Source organism: Camponotus floridanus, unplaced genomic scaffold, assembly GCF_003227725.1.
Source record: "Camponotus floridanus strain SB8 unplaced genomic scaffold, Cflo_v7.5 scaffold129, whole genome shotgun sequence".
Classification (NCBI taxonomy): Eukaryota; Metazoa; Arthropoda; class Insecta; order Hymenoptera; family Formicidae; genus Camponotus; species Camponotus floridanus.
This window is the reverse complement of record NW_020229247.1, coordinates 123,105-145,990: the sequence shown is the minus strand read 5'-3', so window position 1 is coordinate 145,990 and position 22,886 is coordinate 123,105. Positions and strand designations below refer to the sequence as shown.

At 34.1% G+C, this 22,886-nt stretch overlaps 1 protein-coding gene across 3 annotated transcripts in view; it reads left to right on the top strand.

The window, feature by feature from the left end:
- The window catches only part of LOC105258700 (cadherin EGF LAG seven-pass G-type receptor 1), a 71,432-nt gene extending 50,561 nt beyond the window's left edge, over window positions 1-20,871 (top strand). For 2 of the 3 annotated variants that reach the window (XM_025405976.1, XM_011270142.3), the window contains 5 exons: window positions 13,132-13,391; window positions 17,160-17,261; window positions 17,718-17,904; window positions 19,470-19,556; window positions 20,448-20,870. In XM_025405976.1, the coding sequence (XP_025261761.1) occupies window positions 13,132-13,391; window positions 17,160-17,261; window positions 17,718-17,904; window positions 19,470-19,556; window positions 20,448-20,504 (693 nt within the window). In that variant the 3' untranslated portion in view covers window positions 20,505-20,870. Of the gene's footprint in view, window positions 1-13,131; window positions 13,392-17,159; window positions 17,262-17,717; window positions 17,905-19,469; window positions 19,557-20,447 lie in introns of all 3 variants that reach the window. The other variant, XM_025405977.1, reaches the window with a different exon arrangement.
- Window positions 20,872-22,886: the final 2,015 nt, after the last annotated feature.

The window sequence follows — 22,886 nt, the reverse complement described above, 5'->3', positions numbered from 1 at the left end:
TAACAATAAGAGCCTGTCGATTTAATGATTCGTCGACTGACATCTCTCCGCATGTATCTCGTAACGCGCGGGCGGGAAACATCACGAGAGAATCACGCTGTGAAACGCAGTTATGCGGGCGATTTGAAGGCTCGTCCCGTATTTTTATCGCGCGATAAAATATGCGGGGCTCCCTTATCAGAAATATGTCAAGTGAATGTATCCATTCTATTCCGCGACGTGTGAAATCATTCAAGCTGAGGAGATCGCGCATCGAATTTCCTCGATAAATAAATCCCACGATAAACTCACGAATTTATATATATCGAATTTTTAAGATTTATAAAATCGCTTCTGAAATCACTCGAACGTGACCGATATAATTTTCCCATTTAAATCTAATATCTGTGCAGTTGCGCGAAAATGATTTTTTATTCTTCAAGTTTCTTGCATTATTATCCCATTTCACATTCTCAAGGATGGATTTTTATTTCGAGGATTAACATAGAACCGAATTGTCGAAAATGACCCTTTGAGAGGAAGTTTTAATTGCGAATAAACGCTCGAAGAGAGAGAAAGAGGGGGGGGAGAGGGAGGGAGAGAGAGAGAGAGAGGAGAGCGATAGGGGGATAATTGACCGCGAATTCGCGGCCACGCGATTTCGCGGAACGGTGTAAATAAAATAAAATTTACCTCTCTTCTCTATTCCAGCGAAACCGAAATTTCGAAACCCGGCGATTTTCCGATGGGAGGCATTTCAGTGCGTCGAGCTCGCGTTTAATGCACCGTTTTTTCCCGCGTTTCTCTCCATCATTTTCACATGCGAAATTGCACGCCGCATCCGAAAATCCGCATTGCAGTATGTTCCACAGAATTGGCGAGTTTACGGATTATTCTAATGTTAAACTTTCTTTTGGCTTACATCACTAGACGTTAAATTGTTAAAACGTTTACACACAACACATATATTTAATCCGTTGATTTTTTTTAAGTGTTTCTATTTATTATTAAAACTTCTGAAGATAAATTAAAAATAATACTTCAGATTTAATGATCTGTCGATGTCGATAATCATTTTCATTGAGTTGTAAAAGGTTCATTGAATTATATGACTTTTAAATATTGATAAATCTTAAACAACATTCATCAATAAAGTATGTAATTGAATTCTAATCAAACACTCTGTATTATTAGAGAGAATTACAATACAGTCATTTATTTAAATACAGTCATTTATTTAAATAACCTTCTTAAAAAATGTTGCATGAGCAGAATATATCAGAAAATATGAAACTCCCTTAAGAAGCGAATTTCTTTTAATGCAAAAGTCTCATTCATATTATATAGATATATATTTTATACACTTTCATATGCAAGTGTTTGATTACCAAAATATTGAAATATCTAATAAAATTAAAAACGTTAATCGTAATATTAAGAGGAAATTAATTAAAATTAAAATTTAATAAAAATAGTAAAAAAAATTATGCAAAAAGACGATTAAAAGATCCAATTAAAACTTGGTTAAAGGAAAAAATTGATACCAAATTAAATCTGTTTACGAAGCAAATTCGAGGTTACATAACGTTACGATACACCCTGTATATATTCGCAAGTGCACACTCGCTTGCATGTGCAAGCAACTCGTGCATTACCTCGATGGCGCGCGTAGGTTTCTTGCTTCGTTTCATCCTAACGACCGCTTTTACGGCGACTTACGTTCTTGCACGGTCACGTCTTGTATGTAAGAACTCGGGCGACTCATGGCACTCTTCTTCAACGAAACTTTCCCATCTTTTCTCTTTATCGTACTTCCCGGCGATCGCGATCGAGTGCACTCGCTATTCAACCCGACGACCGCGGCGTTCGTCATCATTCATCTTCATTGTCATTTTTGTAAGCGTGTATCTCAAGTTTCTTTTTTTTTCTTAATTTTTTAAACGTATCGCATAATATAAATAATAATATAAAGGATAATACATAAATATGTATAAGATTATCATATTTATGCATATATTATATACCTTATAAAATATTTATAAGTTTCTTTAATGTAACAAAATATGCGCTCTATGTATGTATTTGATAAAAAATATAAAATGTCAAGAGAAAGAAAGAGAGAGAGAGAGAGAGAGAGAGAGAGAGACAAGAATGCTGAGATAAAATATTTAAAAAAAATTATCAATACATGCATATTTTAACAATATCTATCCAATATTGATTGAAACATCAGCTCATTCTAGTTTCCGACTATTCGCAATTTTTTCACTTTATCACGATAAATATTCACTTGCAAAAAATAGAGATTACTGATGCAGCGATGGCATATACATTTACGATCTCGCGTACGTCAAAAAGTTTGTTTCCATCGGAATCTCGTTGCAGTATATATTTTGTAGTCGTCAACAACGGCGTAAAAAATTCATTCACGCGAAATTGTCGCGAAAATTCACGCGCGGCACTTGCGAGAGGTGATACAACATTGTGAAAGGATGGCTTTTAACGGATTGTATGTCATGGAATTCTCGCCAGTTTGGCATAAGAATATCAAAAATAGAAACAGCTGTGATTTGACGTCATACCTGAAATTTGAAGAAAAATATTCTGCTGAAAATAATATAGCATGGTATACATTTTATTTTTAACTTTAAATAATAACTTTAAATATTAACTTTAAATATAGTAGATAAAATTATATTTTTACGTGAATTTTATTTTAATAAAATTTTATTTAATTTTAAGATTCGTTATTAGTTACTCTTTGTTAAAGATTTTTTCATATAATATTGAAAAGGGAGAAAATGGCAGAGAATTTTAAAATTCTTTTAACACAAAAAGTCAATTCGAAATGTGTCGTTAAAATTAAGATTTTTTTTAAAACACCTTGTACATGAATTTATCGCTTCTTATGTAAATAATAAAGAAGCGATACGCGCATCTTTACCGTTTCTTGAGAGGTGCCCTACATCAACAGGGAAGGCGCGCCCTATGACTCGCTTAAGTCGACGGCCTTTATCGAGGACATTTACGTTTTTTAACCACACCGTCGCCGATGATTCAACTCGTGCGGAAACACATGCTCGACGATAATTAATCGATGAGATGAGGGCTTATTCGCTCTTGCACACTCGCTGCTCTTTAGGTCCTGATCGTAGCAGACGAGACAAGACGAGACGATGACAACGACGGCCCTTTAATTAGCAAGTGACTTCATCGGGAGGAGATATTTTTACGTTCGCACAAATCAATTTATTCCCGTACGAAGATATATCGGTAACTGTGCCATGCCATAAATCGCGCCGCTCGACTTGTTCTATCCTCTTCTTAGGTGAGCGAAAGATTTAGAGCGTTTCAAGATTCAACTTCCGATTTATCTTCGAATTGCGACTATGCTAGTTCTTATTATTATTATCATTTCATTATTATTTGTTTATTATTATTTATCATTTTTTTGCTATTTATTTATTATATTTTTATTATTATTTTATTATTATCTTATTATTATTTTTTAAATAAAATAACTATAATTATTGCGATTGATTTCTATTAATATTTTTAATAGATATACGATTGTATTAATAATTATCAATAGATATATGATATTATTCTCAATTTAATATTTAATTTATCAGGTCTAATTATTACAATCAAAGGAGAAATTTCTAGGATCTTCTCTGAACCATTCGCGAATCATAGTTCAGGAATTACTCACTATTCGGTAAGCTGCCATTGATACGGGTTTCAGAAGCAAAGCCAGATCTTTGTTTCTAAAACCGCTTTGTTCTCGACGTGCGTTGGAAAGCGGCGCGAATACGATGATATACTATCGGAGTCGATAATACGAATTAATTGATACGCGGGATCGATCGATGCGAGAATTACTTTTAACGGGCGAATTAATTACTTCATTAAGAAGAACGTTCTCTTTCCAAGTCACTTTCTCTTCGCGATCCTAGAATATAACGATTCCCTTTTTTGTTCACCTATATCATGTGTCTGATTGAATGCTGCAATAACTAGTGAATAAATGGATAATTCACTGTTCGATGATGTATCGCGTTTCTATTATTGTCTATAAAATTCATCTCTCCTATCACACTTTAAATCGTGTAACATATAACTCGTCTAATTGCTGCGACCTGTTTCGTTCTATTCGATAAAGTAGTGATGAGCTAGATTTTTAATGTGTTATCTGTATATTCGATTTGACAAATTTGAAATTGACAGACACAGTTCATAGAATGACATTATTTTATAATCTTATATCAAAATGTTACAGATATTATTAAAACTAAATAGGAATTATTAAAACTATAAAAAACGAATAAATTCATAATTTCTTAAATATATTTAACATATGCTAATCTGCGTCAAAAATACATACATTACAGATTTTTATTTTTATTTTTTAAAATATCTGAAACTTTTTTGATAAATTTACATTAAAAAAATATTTAAAATACACGAGTTATTATTAGTGGAAATATAAACTTATATAGAGAAAATCCTCTGTTCTCTTGTATTCATTATTTATGAGATGCGGAATGAAAGTTGCATTTAACTCCAAGCTATTGAAAAATTTTCGACTGAAAAATTATGAACAATAATTTTTTAACCATTATATGAAAAAGGTCACGTACAATATACGTAGATTGTAATCTTAATATTAATAATTACAGAAAATAACTTTCTAACAAGGAAACTATATATTCCATCTCTTGAAAAGAGAGAGAGAAGCTACAATATAATCAAACTTTCCATATTCAGCAATGTAGACATGAAAGAAAATAATCGAGTTAGAAATCTAATTAAATCGAAATCTTGAATAATTTCGAAAGTTATAATTTTAAGAAACTTCAATATAATCCCTAGATATATAATGTTTTAGAAGTTTATTCAGCGCAATTATTTGATCCCGAATCATAGAACGAGAGTAGATACGGCGCGATAACGACGTTCGTTAAAAACGCGCAAGGACTTTCGAGAATAATTGATTTCGAGATAAACCGCTCCTCAATCGCGTATCGACACCATTCTTCTCCTCCCCTTTTTTATCCCCTTCTGTCCCCTTTCTTTACGACGCGACAACGTTCGAGTTGCGCGTGTGTGACACGCTTTATTGACTTGGTTATCCGCTAATACGAGCGCGTCGTGACGGACTCTGGCGTGGGTGTTCTTCTTTTTTTCGCGAAATGGGTCATGCGTTCTGCACGCTTTCCGCTTTCATTATCCCCGCGGGATATTCATATTTTCCGCGCACTTCCGTTTATTCCCTCCATATTTATTTCGGTCAGTTTTTTGTTTGCGAATGTCCGCAAACACAGTCGCCCGGGGGGATCATTTTTCGCGATTCGATATTCCCATTTTGCCCCTTGGTCTTTTGCCAATTGATCGTCGAGCCAATATTTTAGCGATTTTCAAAATTTCAACGTTTACCGATGCAAAATTTACTCAGTTGACAATGGACGGCGGTTTTATACGGCACTTTTAATTACTCGTTGCAGCGTAAACAAAATATTTTTCGTATATAAAAGTTTTGCTTAAAAGAAACACTCTACCGTTCCATAAAATTTAAAAAAGTCTTTGTGTCTACACAAGAATTTTTAAATGAGATTTCCTCGCTTTAAAATATTATAAAATAGTCGAAGAATTTTCATTCGAAATAGAAAAATTCTTTTCCCGCGGAAGACGATTCTACCCAGAAATTTCTCGGTATTTAAAATAAGATATATTATTTTTGTTCTAAAAATATTTTTCGGAAGAGAATGAAATTATACATTGTAAAGAAAAACTTCTCATGCTAGAAATTAATGTGATTCTTTTTTTTTCAATTTCCGGAACTGCGTCGTCATCGATTTCGATTTTTAGTCGTAGCAGTCGAGCATTAGTTCGTTTATGGATGTAAAAGCAAAATTGGAGACCGATCGATAATCAAACGTGACGGAGGGCGCTCTTTTTTGTCCGAATTGGTTTTTCCAGCGTTTCTTGCCGTTCGTTACGAAGCTTTCGAGTCCTGCGAGTACGATCAAAGAAAATTCTCGATGACGGGTAGTATAATGAATCACGACGTGGATCTACGACGTAATTCTTCGGAAAATTATTTATGATCACGCGAACGAACTTAATAATCGATAACGGATGTCGATGTAAAAAAATCGCCAGACTTGTGGATCTCATTAATCTTTCGCTGTCGTCGATGCGCGGCGATTTTTACTCGCACATAAATCACAGGTATACATCGCATTGTGCAATTTTTACTTCTTTTTGCTTTTACATATTGATGAGACAACGATACGTCGATACTATTCCTGAATTTTATATCAGGCATTCGACATAGAATATACGTTAACGTAGGATATTGACAAAACGTCTCGTTTTTTAATTAAAGAAACCGACTGAAATTTATTCTTCTCTTTTTTATCCGATGCATTTTAATTTCAGTGAGATTTGTTTAATCATTCGAAGGATTTTTCAAAATTTCTTTACGGAAAAAATAATATATCAATAAAAAATATTGAGTTTTTTGTTGCTTTTATTTAGGGGCGTGATTATTATATGAAATCCTTTTGATTTACATCCGAAACATTCTTCTTCCCATATCGTATGACTGTCATTTTGAGTGAAAACATTAATTTTTATTAAACATGCACATACACAATATGTCGAGGAGCAGCGCAGTAAAGAAAAACCAATTTGTTTCGAGCAAGTCCTGAGCGCGTTATAATACGGTAATTTGCAATTTTCTGGAAATGAAGGAAGAATTTCTCGACGAAAAGAACAACGTACATGGTGAAAGTGGCTAATAACAAAATAAACGATCTGTCGGAAATATTGCACACTTATTACATGAAACAAACACTAGCTTTACATTAATTTACAAAAATATTATAAATTTTCTCTTTCGAATAATATAATAAATCATATTATTAAAATATAATTAAATATATAAATATATTAAATATATTTTTTAAATACATTTTTAAATATTTCTTTTATATTTTAATCATTAATATAAAATTTGTTCTTTAAATACGTATCGTTTTTATTAATATGTAATTAATATGTGGGTGACATAAATTTTCTAAAGAAATGCGCCTTGTTGCGAAAATTCCCTTTAATGATAACAAGATAACGATGACATTGCGAAAACATGATACATGCTATAGGAAACAGCCAGTTCTCTTTGGTATGCTTGTGTCGAAGCATCTTGCGCGAGCAGGCAGGAAAGAAAAAGAGGGAAAAACATGAAACAACATTTTGTGCTTTTTGCTATAAAGAAGATACATCTCCGCAAAAATCCTCCCGCATATTCTCCTAATGGCTCTCAGATGGTGGTACACGTGTATACAATAGATGAGAGCTTATTTTTGGAAGTACCGGATTTTGTCACGACTTGAAGTTGACATAATACAAGATACTGTTGAGACAACCAACGAAAGTTATAATGTTCTATAATATATAATATAAAATAATGGAAATTTAAAATAAATTGTTTTCTCATCAAACTAGAGTTTTTTTCGGGAGAACCGATTCTGCAAATTAGAATATTAATGATTAAATTATAAATATTTCTTTGCTTTTCCCCGCGAGTATAAAATGAACTGAGACCCCAATTTTTTATCAACGAAAGAATCATCATATTCTTTGTATTTAAAACCTAAAAAGTTTGAAACGAGATAAACTTTTTTCCTCGAAATATATCTCGTCGAAATATATCTCGATTCTCGCAAGCATGATACTCGGTTTGCAGAGCGCGGAGACTTACATATTTCCGATATTAACTTCGCTATAATCTCTCGGCGGAAGAGACGCGGCTTAAATCGATCGTGCATATCCGCTGGAGATTGAGATCGTTGAGCGATGAAAAGTCGTCGCGCGGAAAAGACACCCTCTCTTTATCCGTATTGCATCTGCGAACATGCCAAATTGAAAAGGATAGTAATTTATTTCCTTACTGCGTTGTCAAGATCAAGCTGTAAATCTTCCTGCGCGTCTTTTTTCTTCTTTTTTTTTTTTATTCGAGCGACGATAATCACGAGAGAAAGAAACGGAATCTGGACTAGGCACATTTTTCAAATCTCACTTCCGCAGATTCTCTTTTCTCCGTGGCCTTTATCAATTTCTCATTTTCCGTCTTTATGCTACTGTATTTTTTTATCATTTACAGATAAAAATGAATAAGTAGGACATTATATGAATCAAGTAGAGAAAATTTATTCATTTTTTATTGCTTAGCTGGATCTTATTATAGTAATTATTTAGCGTTGAAAATTGATGGTTTAATCATCTTTTATATAAGTTCGCAAAAATTACTTAAAAGAATCATTCCCAATATTTCACGTCAGTGAGAAATATTGTAAAAGCGATACCGCGCTCAGTTTTAAACGATGGAATTAATAGAAGATTTAAAAACGCAATTTAAAAACGAGTAATGTAATATCGTTTACTAGCTTTTAAAAAACGACCGTAGCGATATAAAAACTTTGCCAATTACTGCTGCAGCGGGAAACGATACTCACGGGAACGCACCCGTTAAAATCTCACGATAATCCTTTGCGAACATGACGTCTCGAAACTATCATTATTTTTTGGATTTTTTTATCAGATTGTTTAATTAATTTGTTGAATTTTTTCGGAAATTTTTGATGAAATATCGAAATATGTATGTATATTGACACTTCTTAATTTATAAATTATTAAGATCAAAGTTTATTATATTTTTATATATTTTTTCCAGGCACGTGTGTAAATAGATAAAAAAGTTTGTGGCGTTTCATTTAATTTTAAATGAGCTTTACCTTTGCAAAGCTCTAATTTTTGGAGTTAATATCTGAAGTATTATTAATATATTTAAATATGAATGTTGTTATATATGCTAATTATAGCATAATAAATAAGATAATATCTTAATTTATATTTATATTAAAATTATAGCGAAATATGTATGATGTATGATACACATATGATAATATATCCTTGTGATAGAATATCCTTGACATGAATACATGGATACTTCATAATGGATGCGCTTTATAATATTACAGTTGACAGACTCCTTCTAAAGTCAGTTCGCAAAGGAATTTTGAAATCGATTTTCATTGACACCGAGATCAGGTCTCCCAATATCCTACGTAGCTGTTAAACACGAGGATAATCCAGAACTTATTCATGCATGTGTGTGTGTGCGTCTGTGTATGTGAAGCGTTGAATGCCCAGCTTTTCGACACGCTTTCCACCCTCTTGTTTTTTTTATATCTAACCGCCGTGTGCGAAATGGCTGAAAATAATTCAGGACTCTTTAAAGGACTTTCTTGCTCGCGGGCTCAATGTTCTTTTAATTCTGTCTGAAATACCTTGTTTGAGCAATCAAAACTTTCTCAGAGATTGACTAGAATCTATCTCGATTTTAACGGATGCATGAGTTCTCTTTGAAAGCGGTGGTGAAGGAGAAAGAGCATTTTCGTAATGAAGACGTAAATATAGAATACTAATTGCGAAATTACAAAAATATGGAATAATAGTATTTTATGTTTTAATAAATTTTTAATGTAGATTTTTTAAAATAATTTGAATTACGTTTATAATTATGCTGTAAATTCAATTGAATTTAATTGTGAGATTAGATTTAATTAAATTGAGATATTTTCGATTATCAAGAGACTTCTGGATAAATAATTTTCCGATTAATTTATTTATTTTGATTTTAATTTGAGAAATTTTAACTTAGAGAGAAAATGTTTAAAGTAGATAATTAATTAAATTAATTAAATTTGAAGGCAAGATATCCGCTGAAAAAAAATTTTATCTTTTATAAGAAACAAGAGAAGCAAATTTTGCCATAAACACTCGCAGCAGAAAAATTTTCTTGAGAAAATGACATTTTTGCAATATATATGTCCCTCGTGTCATCACATGTACAGCAAAGTTACACGCTGAAGTTACACGGTGTTGCCTTGTCGAGTCTCTGATTTAATTCGATATTGCTGCCGGTTGGAAATTTTAGATCTCTTTTCATTAACTTCATCAGCCCGAAGCCCGATCATCTGCAAAAACAATATTTTCCCTCGTGAATTCACAATTTTGTGAAAGAATAGAATACGTTTTTTTTTGCCTACTTGATTATAAAAACGAGCATCTTGCAGGTAGAAAAATCGCTTCGCTCGACAGAAATATCTCGAAAATTATTTCTAGAGACAGTATCTCGCAGTTACAACTTACGGTTACTACCTCGTCGTCAATGTTTCACATACAATAACACGATTCTCTCGACGCTGAGAATGCGAATGTTATTTCATTACGCGTCCATACATTGTATCGCAAGAATGATTGCGGAATACTTGATGCCACGACTTGACAATAATATTGACTCGAATCAAATTAGACGATAACAATAGTCGCAGTTGCATGCGTACGGAGCACGACGAGTATCGTTACAGTCGTATCTTTCACGGAATAAGGGACCGTTACGAGGGTTTATTGAATTCCAAGGCGGAAATTCGAGCGAATAAGAATGTTGCCTCACAACACACGGAGGAATAACTTGAAACTTTACGTAGGTGAGTTTAGTGTGCACGCGCGTATTTTCATGTTATAACGAAATTCCCGAAGAGAGTTCTCGTGTATCGAAAGCGAAGATAAACCAAGTTATATTATTTCGCTGCGGTATATGCGATATATATATATATATATTTGCACCGCATCGAAAATACTAATTTCGTAACGCGATATCGTCCGTGGTCTTATCGGAATATGCGAAGAATTTAATTTTAACTAAATACTCCGTGCAGAGGAATTTTTTTCATTGCAGGATCGAGACCAGAATCTTCGAATGAAATAATAATCGAATTACGAGGCGACGAAGCGAATTCCCTCAAAAATTGCTCGCGAAAGAGAATTATTTCCCAAGTAGAATGATTCGTCTCGAATTGGCGCGATTTAATCGTATCTTTAATCAAGATTCTCGTTTCACTTTATACTTGACCGATATTGTATCGCATTTTTTAGAAGCATTTTTTTTTTTTTTGAGTTGTCATACGAAATTTTATTCACCTGTGCACACATTTGAAGGATGTGAAAATGGAAGGAAAATGGGGGGATTACGAAGCGAATTCCCTCAAAAATTGCTCGCGAAAGAGAATTATTTCCCAAGTAGAATGATTCATCTTGAATTGGCGCGATTTAATCGTATCTTTAATCAAGATTCTCGTTTCATTTTATACTTGACCGATATTGTATCGCATTTTTTTAGGAGCATTTTTTTTTTTGAGTTGTCATACGAAATTTTATTCACCTGTGCACACATTTGAAGGATGTGAAAATGGAAGGGAAATGGGGGGATGGTTTAATGGTGCGCGAGAATTGCACGTAAAGGTGGATCACGTTTGAAGACATATGTCCATGTAAAATTTGTCCTTCTACGCGAACCGTTCGCTCGCTCGATGCAATTTCGTCTCGCAGACCGGCCCTTTGTATCCCGACATGAGCCACGAATTCCAGAAAGGCACCCTTCGCGCGCACTCTCCAATTTATTTCCGCTTCCGTTTCGATGCGCAAGCACGTTTCCCTTTTTCTCCCCCCTCGCTCCCCTTATCCCTCTGCGGGATTGTTGCGACGGTTGTTGCATCGAGGAGAGGAGTATCGTATGCAGCTGAGTATCGGTTACGAGAGACAGAGTACAGGGAGCCTGCAACAGCTTCTCTTTTAGCATCACGTTACACGCTGCAGCAAATCGCTCATAGTTTATTTGTCAAAGGCAGACATTGCATGCATACACATTTACACACTGAAAGAAGCTTGTCAGTTCATTTAAGTTGTAAAAGGGAATGTAAGGGTATTATATAGTAATACGTCCCGTATGATGCTTTTATTCTTACATAGTTCGCGCCTCGGGAAAAAATTTCAATTTAATTAATTAATTTAATTAACAAAAAATTTTTCTCTTTCAGATTTTTCTACGAATGAAATCAAGCTCACGCATTATCTTGGTGTTTCAAATTTTTCTCTTATTTTAATAATGCGATAAAAATGATATTTTTTAATATTTTAATTAATTAAGTCGATTTTCGTGTATTGCGCTGGCACAAATGAGGATTATATTTTGATCTATTGAGTTAATGATTGTAATTATCGGGGCTTCGAATCAACAATAGTAATAACACACCGGGTATTATATTTCGTATTACAACGATGTTAAACTGATTATACGTTTATCGATGGAAGTTTATTGTTTCAAATTTCACGGTACGCAGCTGTTGCGGCGAATTATTTCGGCCGCGAAGGTATAGCGGAGGAATTAAGGGCTTTCATACGTCATTACTATATAGTAATATTAATCCCGTGCTATTTAACCAACATATATGTACGTGTTATTACATAAATTGAATCGACAACAAGCTCGCTAGCGGCGATTGATCGATTATTTCGTGATATTACGCGTGGTATATCGGTCGGAATTGTGGATTTTTTGACGTGAATAATTCGCCAGCTATCCCCCGTATCATTCGCAACCCACACGTTTAGGCTACTCTCCCGAATTATTTGTATTTGCCGTTTATCATGGATTAAATTGATGATGACGTTTATCCCCTTTGGAAAATACGTATTCGCCAATACAAAATTTATAGTCCATTATAATCCATAAATTGGACGAATATCAAATATCTTGTTGTGTTCGCTGTTTGAGAGATACGCATTTTCCTTACATATTTTTATCTATTGACATATTTTAAAAATTTTCCGCATTTTTTCGCAACGTGACGTTGGCATAAATTTTATTATTATTTTTGCTCGAAACAAGAAAGATAGAAAAATTTGTCGAATGCATTTTTTTACCTTTCTGGAATTTGCGCGCAAACAACGTAATGCAATATATGCAAACGCAGCTAATTTTTTTTGAAATTTTAAAATCTCCAAATTAAATTACATTGCTTTTAAATCGTGCCTGAATTCTTTATTTCACGATGATGCTTTAAATTACAACTTTACAATTTTAATTAGAAGCTACAATTTTAATTATAATTTCTGGATCGTTATGAATCGTTATGAATAAACTACAAGATCTCTGGTTACATTGTACGAAAGCGAAAGGCTGATTTTTATTTCCCAAGATTGTAGGACGGATTTTTGAGCGCCGTATGTTTTTTTAATTTTCAGGATTCGGAACTCTGCATCTCGCTCGGTCTGAGTTTGCAATATCTGCGAGTATCGGTGGTCTGCTGGCTGGCGTCGATGTGTCACCATCTTTACGCTACCGTGGCATCCCTACCGCGTCGCGATGATCCGCCAACATACCTCAAGTACAGCCTCTTCGCCTGGGGCGCACCGCTGATCAGCCTCGCGTTGGCGACTCTCCTGCAAAGCCGTGAGAGCAACGATTTCTGGAATGTCGTTGATCTCACTCCCTTCAATTGCTGGTAAGACTTTGATAGCCAATAGTTGGATGTTGAAAATAGACGTTAATTGACGTTTCCGAGAATTTTAAATCAATGTGTGAGAGAATGAGTTTAATACAAGAAATGAGTATAATAAGAGATGAGTATAATACAAGAAAAAATAACGATTTTTTTATGATTAATCGAAATAATTAATTTTGAATTTTATCGAATGTTGAGAATTTTACGACAATCTCTTTTGGCTCGATCTATCGGCTTGAACTTTCTCGTTATCCCTTCGTTCTCGTCTCTCGTTTCCGCATTTATCCGCCGGCTTCAAACTTCTTCTCGACACAGCTCATTTGCTCCTTTTCTGCTATCGAGCCGGGAGGGCAGAATTCTTTATATCCTTCCTATGCTTATTCCCATGTTCACATCTTTCATATATCAAGCAAGATTTTTAGTTTAAAGTTTCTATTTTTAAAGGTTCTTTTGAAAAATCGCGCGATTTAAATTGATGTAGTAATATCTCCCCCTAAAAAAATACAATTTGAAATATGCAGAAAATTATTGATTAGTCTAATAAAAAGTAAGTAAATAAGTATTAAAATTAACAAGATCTCTTTTATCATAGTATTTCGTTATAAAATCTTTTGTCTTTTACAAAAACTGTATACATTACAATCCAATTATATTATTTTAATCGTAATTTTTATTCTGAACTTGATAAAATCAACAAAAACATATAAATATATTGAAGTGAATACTAACTCGATTCAGGACAATTGTGTCGATCCATTCTTCCTCCTCGGTCGAGAGAAAATCCTTCTTCCTCCGTTTCAGGAAGTTGCACGAGAAAATTACCAGCATTTGCGTCTCTCTTTGCGAGAAAGCATGAGTTAACGGAGTGATGCAACTCTCTGTTCCTAATATGCGCATTTCGCCGTCGTGCTCGCATTCCGTTGCTGCGACCCACTTTGTTCCAAGGATTGCTTGCGGGTGAGGAGTACGAAGGGAGGACACGATAGCGGTAACGATGATGGGGCTCGGTTTTCCCCAAATGGCAAAGAATCTTCTGTCGGGAGAGAGCGCGAAGTCCTTTTTCCTATGCTCGAATTCTCTCTGGTCGGACGGAATATCGGAAAGGAGCGGAAATGTTCCCCGCTTTACCGGAAACTTTCGAAAGGAATGCCGTGTATGTGTACACTGCACAGAGATCATTTATTTATTTCTTTTCAATTCTCTCTCTCTCTTTCTCTTTTCCGTTCATATTGCGTTCTCTCTTTCTCTCTTTTGTTTACCCATCTCTATCCCACGATATACCATCGAACGACCAATTTTCGTTAAATTAGATTTGTCGACAACGGTGAACCGGAATACCGAATCGGAACGAGATTCCTGCCATTTTTCAAAGAGAGGTATTCGATAAGAGCATGTATATCATATATCATTGCGCAATACCTCGCGATATTTTTCTTTGTCAGTCTGTGGTAAGATGATTTTTTTCAATTTTATTATTTGCTTTACGATATTAATATAATATATTAATATTATAATAAATTATATATGTATGTCAAACAGACGACAACAATTTTTCGATTGCAATTTTTTTCACAAATTTTTAGCATTCCTTCTTTTATAAAAATATTTAGGAGACCTTTATTTGTTTTCGTAAATATGTAGGCTTTATAAATTAGTTTTATATTATAAATATATTTTGAAATAAGAGGAATTTGAAAGAGATTATTTTTTAATAAAGAAAACGCAGTCCAAAATATTATTAAATATAAATGTATAAAAATATATTATTATTAAAAATTTATTAGAACATTTAATATTTAAGTTAGTATATGTCATATATACTATTTTATAAAGGAGAGAAGAGAAAGAGAGATCAAATCTTAAATTGTATATATATAAATATTTAACGAATTAATCGAACGATTGCATTCCGATTCATCTTTTCGTTCGGTATATATAAGTATTTAATCAATTAATCGAGCGATTACATTCGGCTTGCCATTTTACTCGCCGCGTTACAGTGAATATCGCGCGAGAGAGGCAGGCAACATGCGCGGCGTCGTGCACGATTTCGACCGTCCGCGCGCAGACGAAAAACGGCCAATTTATATCTCGACTTCCGGACGCGATAGCGATTTCGTTCTTTTTGCATAAAATTCTATACCATTTCGCGGCACTACCGTTTAAATCTCGTCCCGATCGCCCGAGAAGCGGCTGACTTACAGTGAATATCCGAAATCTGCTTCTTGGACTCACGCTTAAGTGTAATATTTATATATATCGAATAAAAAAGCGAGTCGGAACGCAATCAGTCGAATAGTGAATTAAATATTTATATATACCAAACGAAAAGATGAATCGGAATGCATTCGTTCGATTAATTCGTTAAATATTTATATTTTAATTAAATGTTAAATTAAATGTTAAATTAAATGTTAAATTAAATATTAAATTAAATCTTAAATTAAATGTTTTAAAAGTTTAATTAAAATTTTTGCAAAACGCTAATCGATGATAATGTATATTATACATTACTAAATATTTATATTATCTATATTTAAATTATTTATTTCTACGAAAATTTATTTGCGTAGATATTCAATTTTCAAAATTTTCATATTTTTCTTTTCTTTTGACATTATAATTTAAAATTGTTGACATAAATATTAAGAATTTAATTTAATGTTTAAATTATCTGCGATTTTTAGAAGCAAATTAGTTTAATAATAACGAGAAATCAACGAGAGATCATTAAAAATATTTGTATAATAATAATTTTAACTCTTGTCATATGCGTAAGAAAAAATTTAGGATCTTAAAGAATGAAAAGAAATGAATATAAAATTGAAATATATATTTCATGAATAAATCGATATCAAAAAAGAAGAATCTCAATACGATTTCGAATTTATTTAAAAATTGAAATTGTTAGAGATTTGTTCCCTCTTTTTCTCAAATTTCAATCTCGGAATCATTCTGTACATTTTTTATATTATTACAATATTTAATTATGTACATTATTATTATGAATTACATTACAATCTTATTGAGACTATTCTTGGGGATGATTACAATCGCGAAAAGTTTCCGAGAGACGCTCGAGTTTTATTCATTGCGCTGTCTTCGCTTCTAGTTGAGAATATATGAGAGATCGAGGGAAATAAACGGCAAGGAATATTTCTTATGTGAGCGTGTATTAAAATCGCTCTGCCGACATGTGCAAAGTAGGCGAACACCGAAAATAGATATTCGATATCGCTCAAGTGTTCCTCGATAAAATCGCGCGTTTTGTAGACACTCGTTTTTCGATCCAAACTGTTCTTGTCGAAGAGAACGACGAGATTTTAGCTATTCCCTGCGCGTATTTGCAATTTATAGAGGCGAGACCTTATATATATAAACGACTAATAAATATTTCTGACACATTTCTTTCATACCGTTTCATGAGAATTGCAACGTCGAATTGAATTTTTATTAGGATGAGCGGGTATTTTCTAGTGGTATTTTATTTCGTGGATACTTGATTGATATATTAATAATATTATATAAAGATCTATAACATATATTTTAATAAGCAAATATAAAATCAATTTTAATATCTGGCTCTAATTTTAACAATTTTTACCTATAGGAAGTAAGAGTAAAATTTTCGGAGACGTCATTTAATACGTCATTTAAATCGATATTTATACAAATAACGAAAAAATTTTTATATTATATATTTTTTTATTCAACAACTTAAATTTAAAAACAATATTTAATGTACATTATATGCTTTATCAATTTCAGGTTTTTGGGAACCACGGCGACGATTTACGCATATGGCTTACCGGTCATTCTGTTACTACTGATGTCCGGTTACTATCTCGTCAAGGCTGCAATTGTGTCGAGGTATAGTTATTTTTCAGTTAAAACTCGATATTAATTTAATTCATCTTTAATAGATTGCACAGATATAATGAAAAATTTTCTAATATCAATTAGCAATCGATTAACTCATTTAACGTTAAACATGTTTTGATCAAACAGTTTTGCGACAGTGCTTATTAATTCTTTTCACTCGGATGTCCCCTCTGAGGGGGACATTGTAAGTTTAGCAGAGATAGCTCCGAGTGCAAAGGGCTAAATGTTTTCCATATTAATCGCGAGCCTTAAATAAACTTCTAAGAAGTTTACATATAAAATGTAATTTTGAATAATTTCTTGCACTTGAAGCGACGTAAATTTTCCTTGTAATTTCAATTTCACTTTTCCGAGCCATAGGACGAGAGAATCTCTTGCATATCTCACTTTCTCGGTCACGAATTACGTCACCGAGTTTACATCGCGTAAATCGCATACGCGCAGGTACACATGCAGTATGCAGCTCGAGATAAAGCAGCGCGAAAAGATGAAGAGGAGGCGGGCGTTGCAGCTGATGCTCTTCCTCAAGGTCAGTCTGATCGTCGGTCTAGTCGCGGGCTGCGGGGTGGCGTCCAGGGTCTGGAAGATCCCCTTCCTGTGGGCGGTTTTCTGCACGGGTCATTCTCTTCAGGTACTTCGAAGTAAAGATACCGCGGGGGTGTAAAAAATCCGCGCACGGACCATTTTGCCTTAAACATGGGAGAGATGATACTCGATGTAAAAGGAGCCTCGGTAGATATGCCCAAGAGAGCGCCATTCCTTCCTGTCGTTTTCCTTCCCTAACGACATACCTTACGACCGCGATATTTCCATCGCAATTTCATAAGATATACGAGCGCGCGCGTTAGAGACTGACGTTGAAAGGTGAGGAGTTATTAACTTTTCTCGCATAATTTCGCATCTTTGCATGAAATCTGCTTGAAACTAAAGAAATTTATGAATCATATATACGTGGAGTATTACATATTCACTTTGGATCGCGCATTATTGCAATCATAGACCGCTATTTGGGTCGTTATTGGACCATTATTCGGATCAATGGGCACGCGGACTATCATGTGGACCATTATTTGGACCATTATCCGGACTGCATTCTTCTCCTATTGTTCCGACCGTAATTTATCTCGAACTAAGTTTGAAATTTAATTAAATTTCTAACTATAAATTTTCAAATATTCCGATTATCGTACGGTTCGCGGATTTAGCCCTCGATATTACACCGACTTCATTTCCGACATAGAGATCTCGGTCGGCATCGTGCATAAAGGGAAGGCAAACGCAAGAACGTGCGGAATCTCTCTCCCTTTTACGGCAAGTTTCTCGAGGAACTTCACACTCTCGACGCTTTCGATCTTGCGTCAAGCGTAAACGGCTTTTCGGAGTGAAAAGAGAACATCTCTCTTTCTCTCTTTTACTTTATATATATATATATATATATATATATATATATATATATATATATACACTTCCATATTTCTTCCCAAGTTTGCCGAGTCGAATCGAGTGTTCTTCAACAGCGAGAGCTTTTCACGATCGACGAATCTCGAAGTGACGTAAGACGCGCGAAACCTTTTTTTTTATCTGTGACTCATATATTGCGCGTTTGTCCTACCCCTTCCTTTAATCTCATCTCTTGCTGGATTTACAATTTTGATAATAATAAGAAAATTTAAGATAATTTTTTAAAACTCGCGTAAAAATCTCGAGTTTCCCCATTCGAATTATCATATTATTGAAATCATATTTAATATTTTATATTTTAATTATTATTTAATTATTATATATAAACTTATATATAATAAAAGTTTATATATATTTATTGAGTATATATTTTTAAAATATATATACTCATATATATCTTCTCTTTCATCTTTAATTTTCTTATCTTTTATCTCTTGTTTATTAGCAAGGATTTAGGACATTTGTGATTTCTCAAAGCACAAATCTCTCGTTTAAATTCTCGTTATAAATGTTATAAATGTTATAAATTAATAATAGTATTATAACATTTTTTTTGTTAGAAATTGAAGAAATTTAGATATACATTTCTATTTTCTTTCAACGATGATATCTCAAGCTTTATTTCCTTTTTAATGTAACGTAAGCTAGATGACTCGTGTTTCTTTGGCATGTAATTCGAGGATATAGCTTTATCTAGCTCGTTGTTCTATTACATACGACAATTCTGCTATACAGGGATCGGCAGTAGCACTCTCCGTTGCGTGCAACTGTAGAGTCTTGAAGATTTACGCCAGGAAATCGCACAAGCAACCGGAACACCAGGTACGAATTTCCTTTGCTGTGCACAGAAATTTCGTTTATCTCAAACCACAATCATTTCGATTAAATTCTTTCCTTTGTCGCTAATGGTGCTTGCTTGGTTTTTTATGTTTTCGCATTTGCAAGATTGTTTCGTATCATTTCGTGAAAAATTTCTCTTGGCGTGAATGAGAATTGATGTATTTAAGTTTCTTATCTTTCTTAATTATTACTCTCTTTTTTTTGCAATTATTCTCAAATAATGTATTTCAGAAGGATTTTTTTATTTCTTTTCTTAATATCTCTTAAAAGCTGTCGGAGAGATATCGCACTTCTTGATAAAACGCATAGATTTGAAGTACTTTCAAGGCAATTTTTTTGCGAACCTTTAAGGATTACTGGGCTTTAATAATGAGTTAAGAGCGGTTAAATGTCTCGAGTCGAAAATACGCGCGTCTGACCTTCAAGTTTATCTCTCTCTACATCATCAGAGATTCTCGTGTGCAAATTATTTAATCCGGTTGATTGCGACGCGTCCTCGTTTTCCAGGTCAGACTGAATTAAATTATCGCGCCCTTCTGCTCCTTATATTTTCGGTTATCCGGTGTTATATTTCTCGGTTTGCGGAGATATCTTGCGGATTTATTTAGATAGTTATATGTATCTTATTCGTGTAATGTGCTTAGACAATTCTTTCGACTTTTTTATCTTGAAAATTATTTTAATATTTTATTTATTAAGGATCAAAATACATTATAATTTTAGATTAATAAGATGTCGTTAGACATCTTATTCGCTGAATAAGTTGGCTTTTCCTTGTCTTTGCGTGTTATTTTTGTGTGGTGCTTGAGCTTTCTGTTCGACACCAAACATTTATAGCGTTATAGCGCGCGATCTCTGTCGTTGACGTTGCAGATCGCGAAATCGAGCAGTAGCATGCAGCTGCTCGCACCCGCGCCGGATCCGGTTTAGGTGATCTATGGGACTATCCTCGGGAAGGAACGAGGGGCAGAAAATGAAGAGGAGAACCAGCAACGGCTGGTGCCATTCTCTGATCCGCGAGGTGTAACTATTTTTACATCGAGATATGTGTTGATATTTCTCTCGTAAATTTGCGTTTCTCTCTGCGACCGGAATTTTTCCTCCGTGACGAGCGATTTCAGTTTCCAAGTTTTAGTAGATTATCTTTTCAAATAACATTTTCACGGAGAAATTTCGAAAAACTTGTAATTTGTAAAGAAACTCGAGGAGATATAAAAAGAAGAAGGAAATGGAGAATTCTCAAAACTATATTTTGTCGATAGAATTCTCATAATATATCGACTGTTACAATATTTAAAATTTTCTGTAATTTTCGACAAATTTATGAAAACTTTATAAAGAGATATACATATATATATGTAGCATTATAATTCCACATAAATGGCTCATTAAATATTGCTTGTGACGTTATTGTCTTTCAAAATGGTTGGTATTCACACAAGCTCTTTTATCTAATTCACGATATAATTATTATTAATTATATCTCCTATATGAACGTTGCAAACGACTTTAATTTTGTGTTGTATAAGCGGTTTATTATACATTACATGTTCTATATAAATTTTGATCAAGTTTTTAAATAATATATTACAACGTTTAACGCGCAAACTATAAAAAAATTAATAAAATGAACACGAAATTAAACTTCTCTAGTGAAAGGATTAACTGTAAACTTCATCTTTTCAAACTTTCTAAAGTTCTTCTAACATTGACAAACTTGAAGGACTAATTTATTAAAGTCAATCTCTGAGCGCGAAAAATTAAGTTATTAATTATTTTCGTCTGTATTTAATTATTTTTATTGGCAAGAAAATAACAACGGATTTAAAGTAAATTTAAACTACATTTGTGTGTGTGTGATCAGCTGATGGATCGAAAATCTATCGAATCTGATATTGAATGTATCAGAAATTAAGAGAAATTAATTATAATTAATTTCTCGTCGGTTGGCTTTCAAGACTGGAATCGCACGTCATAATCCTGATGCGTTTTGCAACCTTACGACGTATGTAACGTCACGCAATGTTACAACAATGTAACACCACGACAATTCAGTATGGTTTTCGATAGCAAGGGGAGGATTTCGCGCTTCAACGAGGAACGCGAGCGGCGAGGAATACGCAATATATATCTGTATGCAGCTACCTTATGTGATATGCATATCATGTTAAATATGCTATAACTGTGCAATCCCGTGCGTGACGAATGTTTCGATACTGAACGTCCTAATTATTTCAATGTACTCTTGGAAATCTTCGGCTCGTAATCTACAGGAATGTAATCTATAATTAATGTGCAATCATATAACCGTATTATCGTCACTTTTCTTGAGATCTGATTAGCGTAAATATTGCCGTAGGAATTTCGAGATTTACATATAAAAAGATTTCTCGTTACGCGACAATTATGAAGATGAGATAAATATTCGTATATTTAATGCACGAGACATTCCGGAGGAAATTCCAGGTCTCTCGATTTTAACAACTTCTTGGACAAACTTGGGAGAAACTTTGTAAATATTAATTATCTCAAATTTATTTCAAAAACGCGAGCACACAGAAGCAAGTGTAGAAAATTATTTCTCTTTTTAAACGCGACCCAGATTTCCCGGACTGTCCTACGAGGGATTAATCCTGGTATCTCGATAAAATTTAAATGCGCGGCCACAGAAAAGAGTTATATGGTTTCACATTAATTCTCCTAGGCGAATCCCGAAACTGGAGCGACGTTATATACGACGGTTTTGCGATCCTGATCGCCGTTAGCGTGGTTTCCGCGCGATGATGGATACCGTAGGGTAGATCGACGTTGTACACCGTAATTCAATTTGTAGAGGTCACTTAAGGAATGAAGTGCCGGAGGAGAGTGAATAGGGAGAATCCTAATAGAAGGCACCGCTGGTCGCTTGCGCGCGATTTACCTTGGATTTTCCCTCGCGTTTAACGTATCTTTTTTCGATCGGATAGAGAGGAGGAAGGGGGGGGGGAAGGTGAAAACCGGTGATCGATCGATCGAAGAACCGGTTCCTCTCCCCTTTCCTCCCCTTTTCTCTAACGAATGTAGAGGGCGAGCTGAAACCACCGCCAGCAGCGGTGATGTATCGATACCTATTGCTTCTATTTCGCGGACGAGGACGGCATTCGCGCGTTTCTTCTCTCTGAATGGTGTCTAATCAAGGACGAGAACAGTGTATAAATTGGGCGCGCTGTGAGTTGATTAAACATATAAATAAGAAGAGAATATATGTGTACGTGCGCGTGTGTGTAAAGTCACCGAAAAGATGTAGAGATATTTCTTTAATCCTTGCTGAGA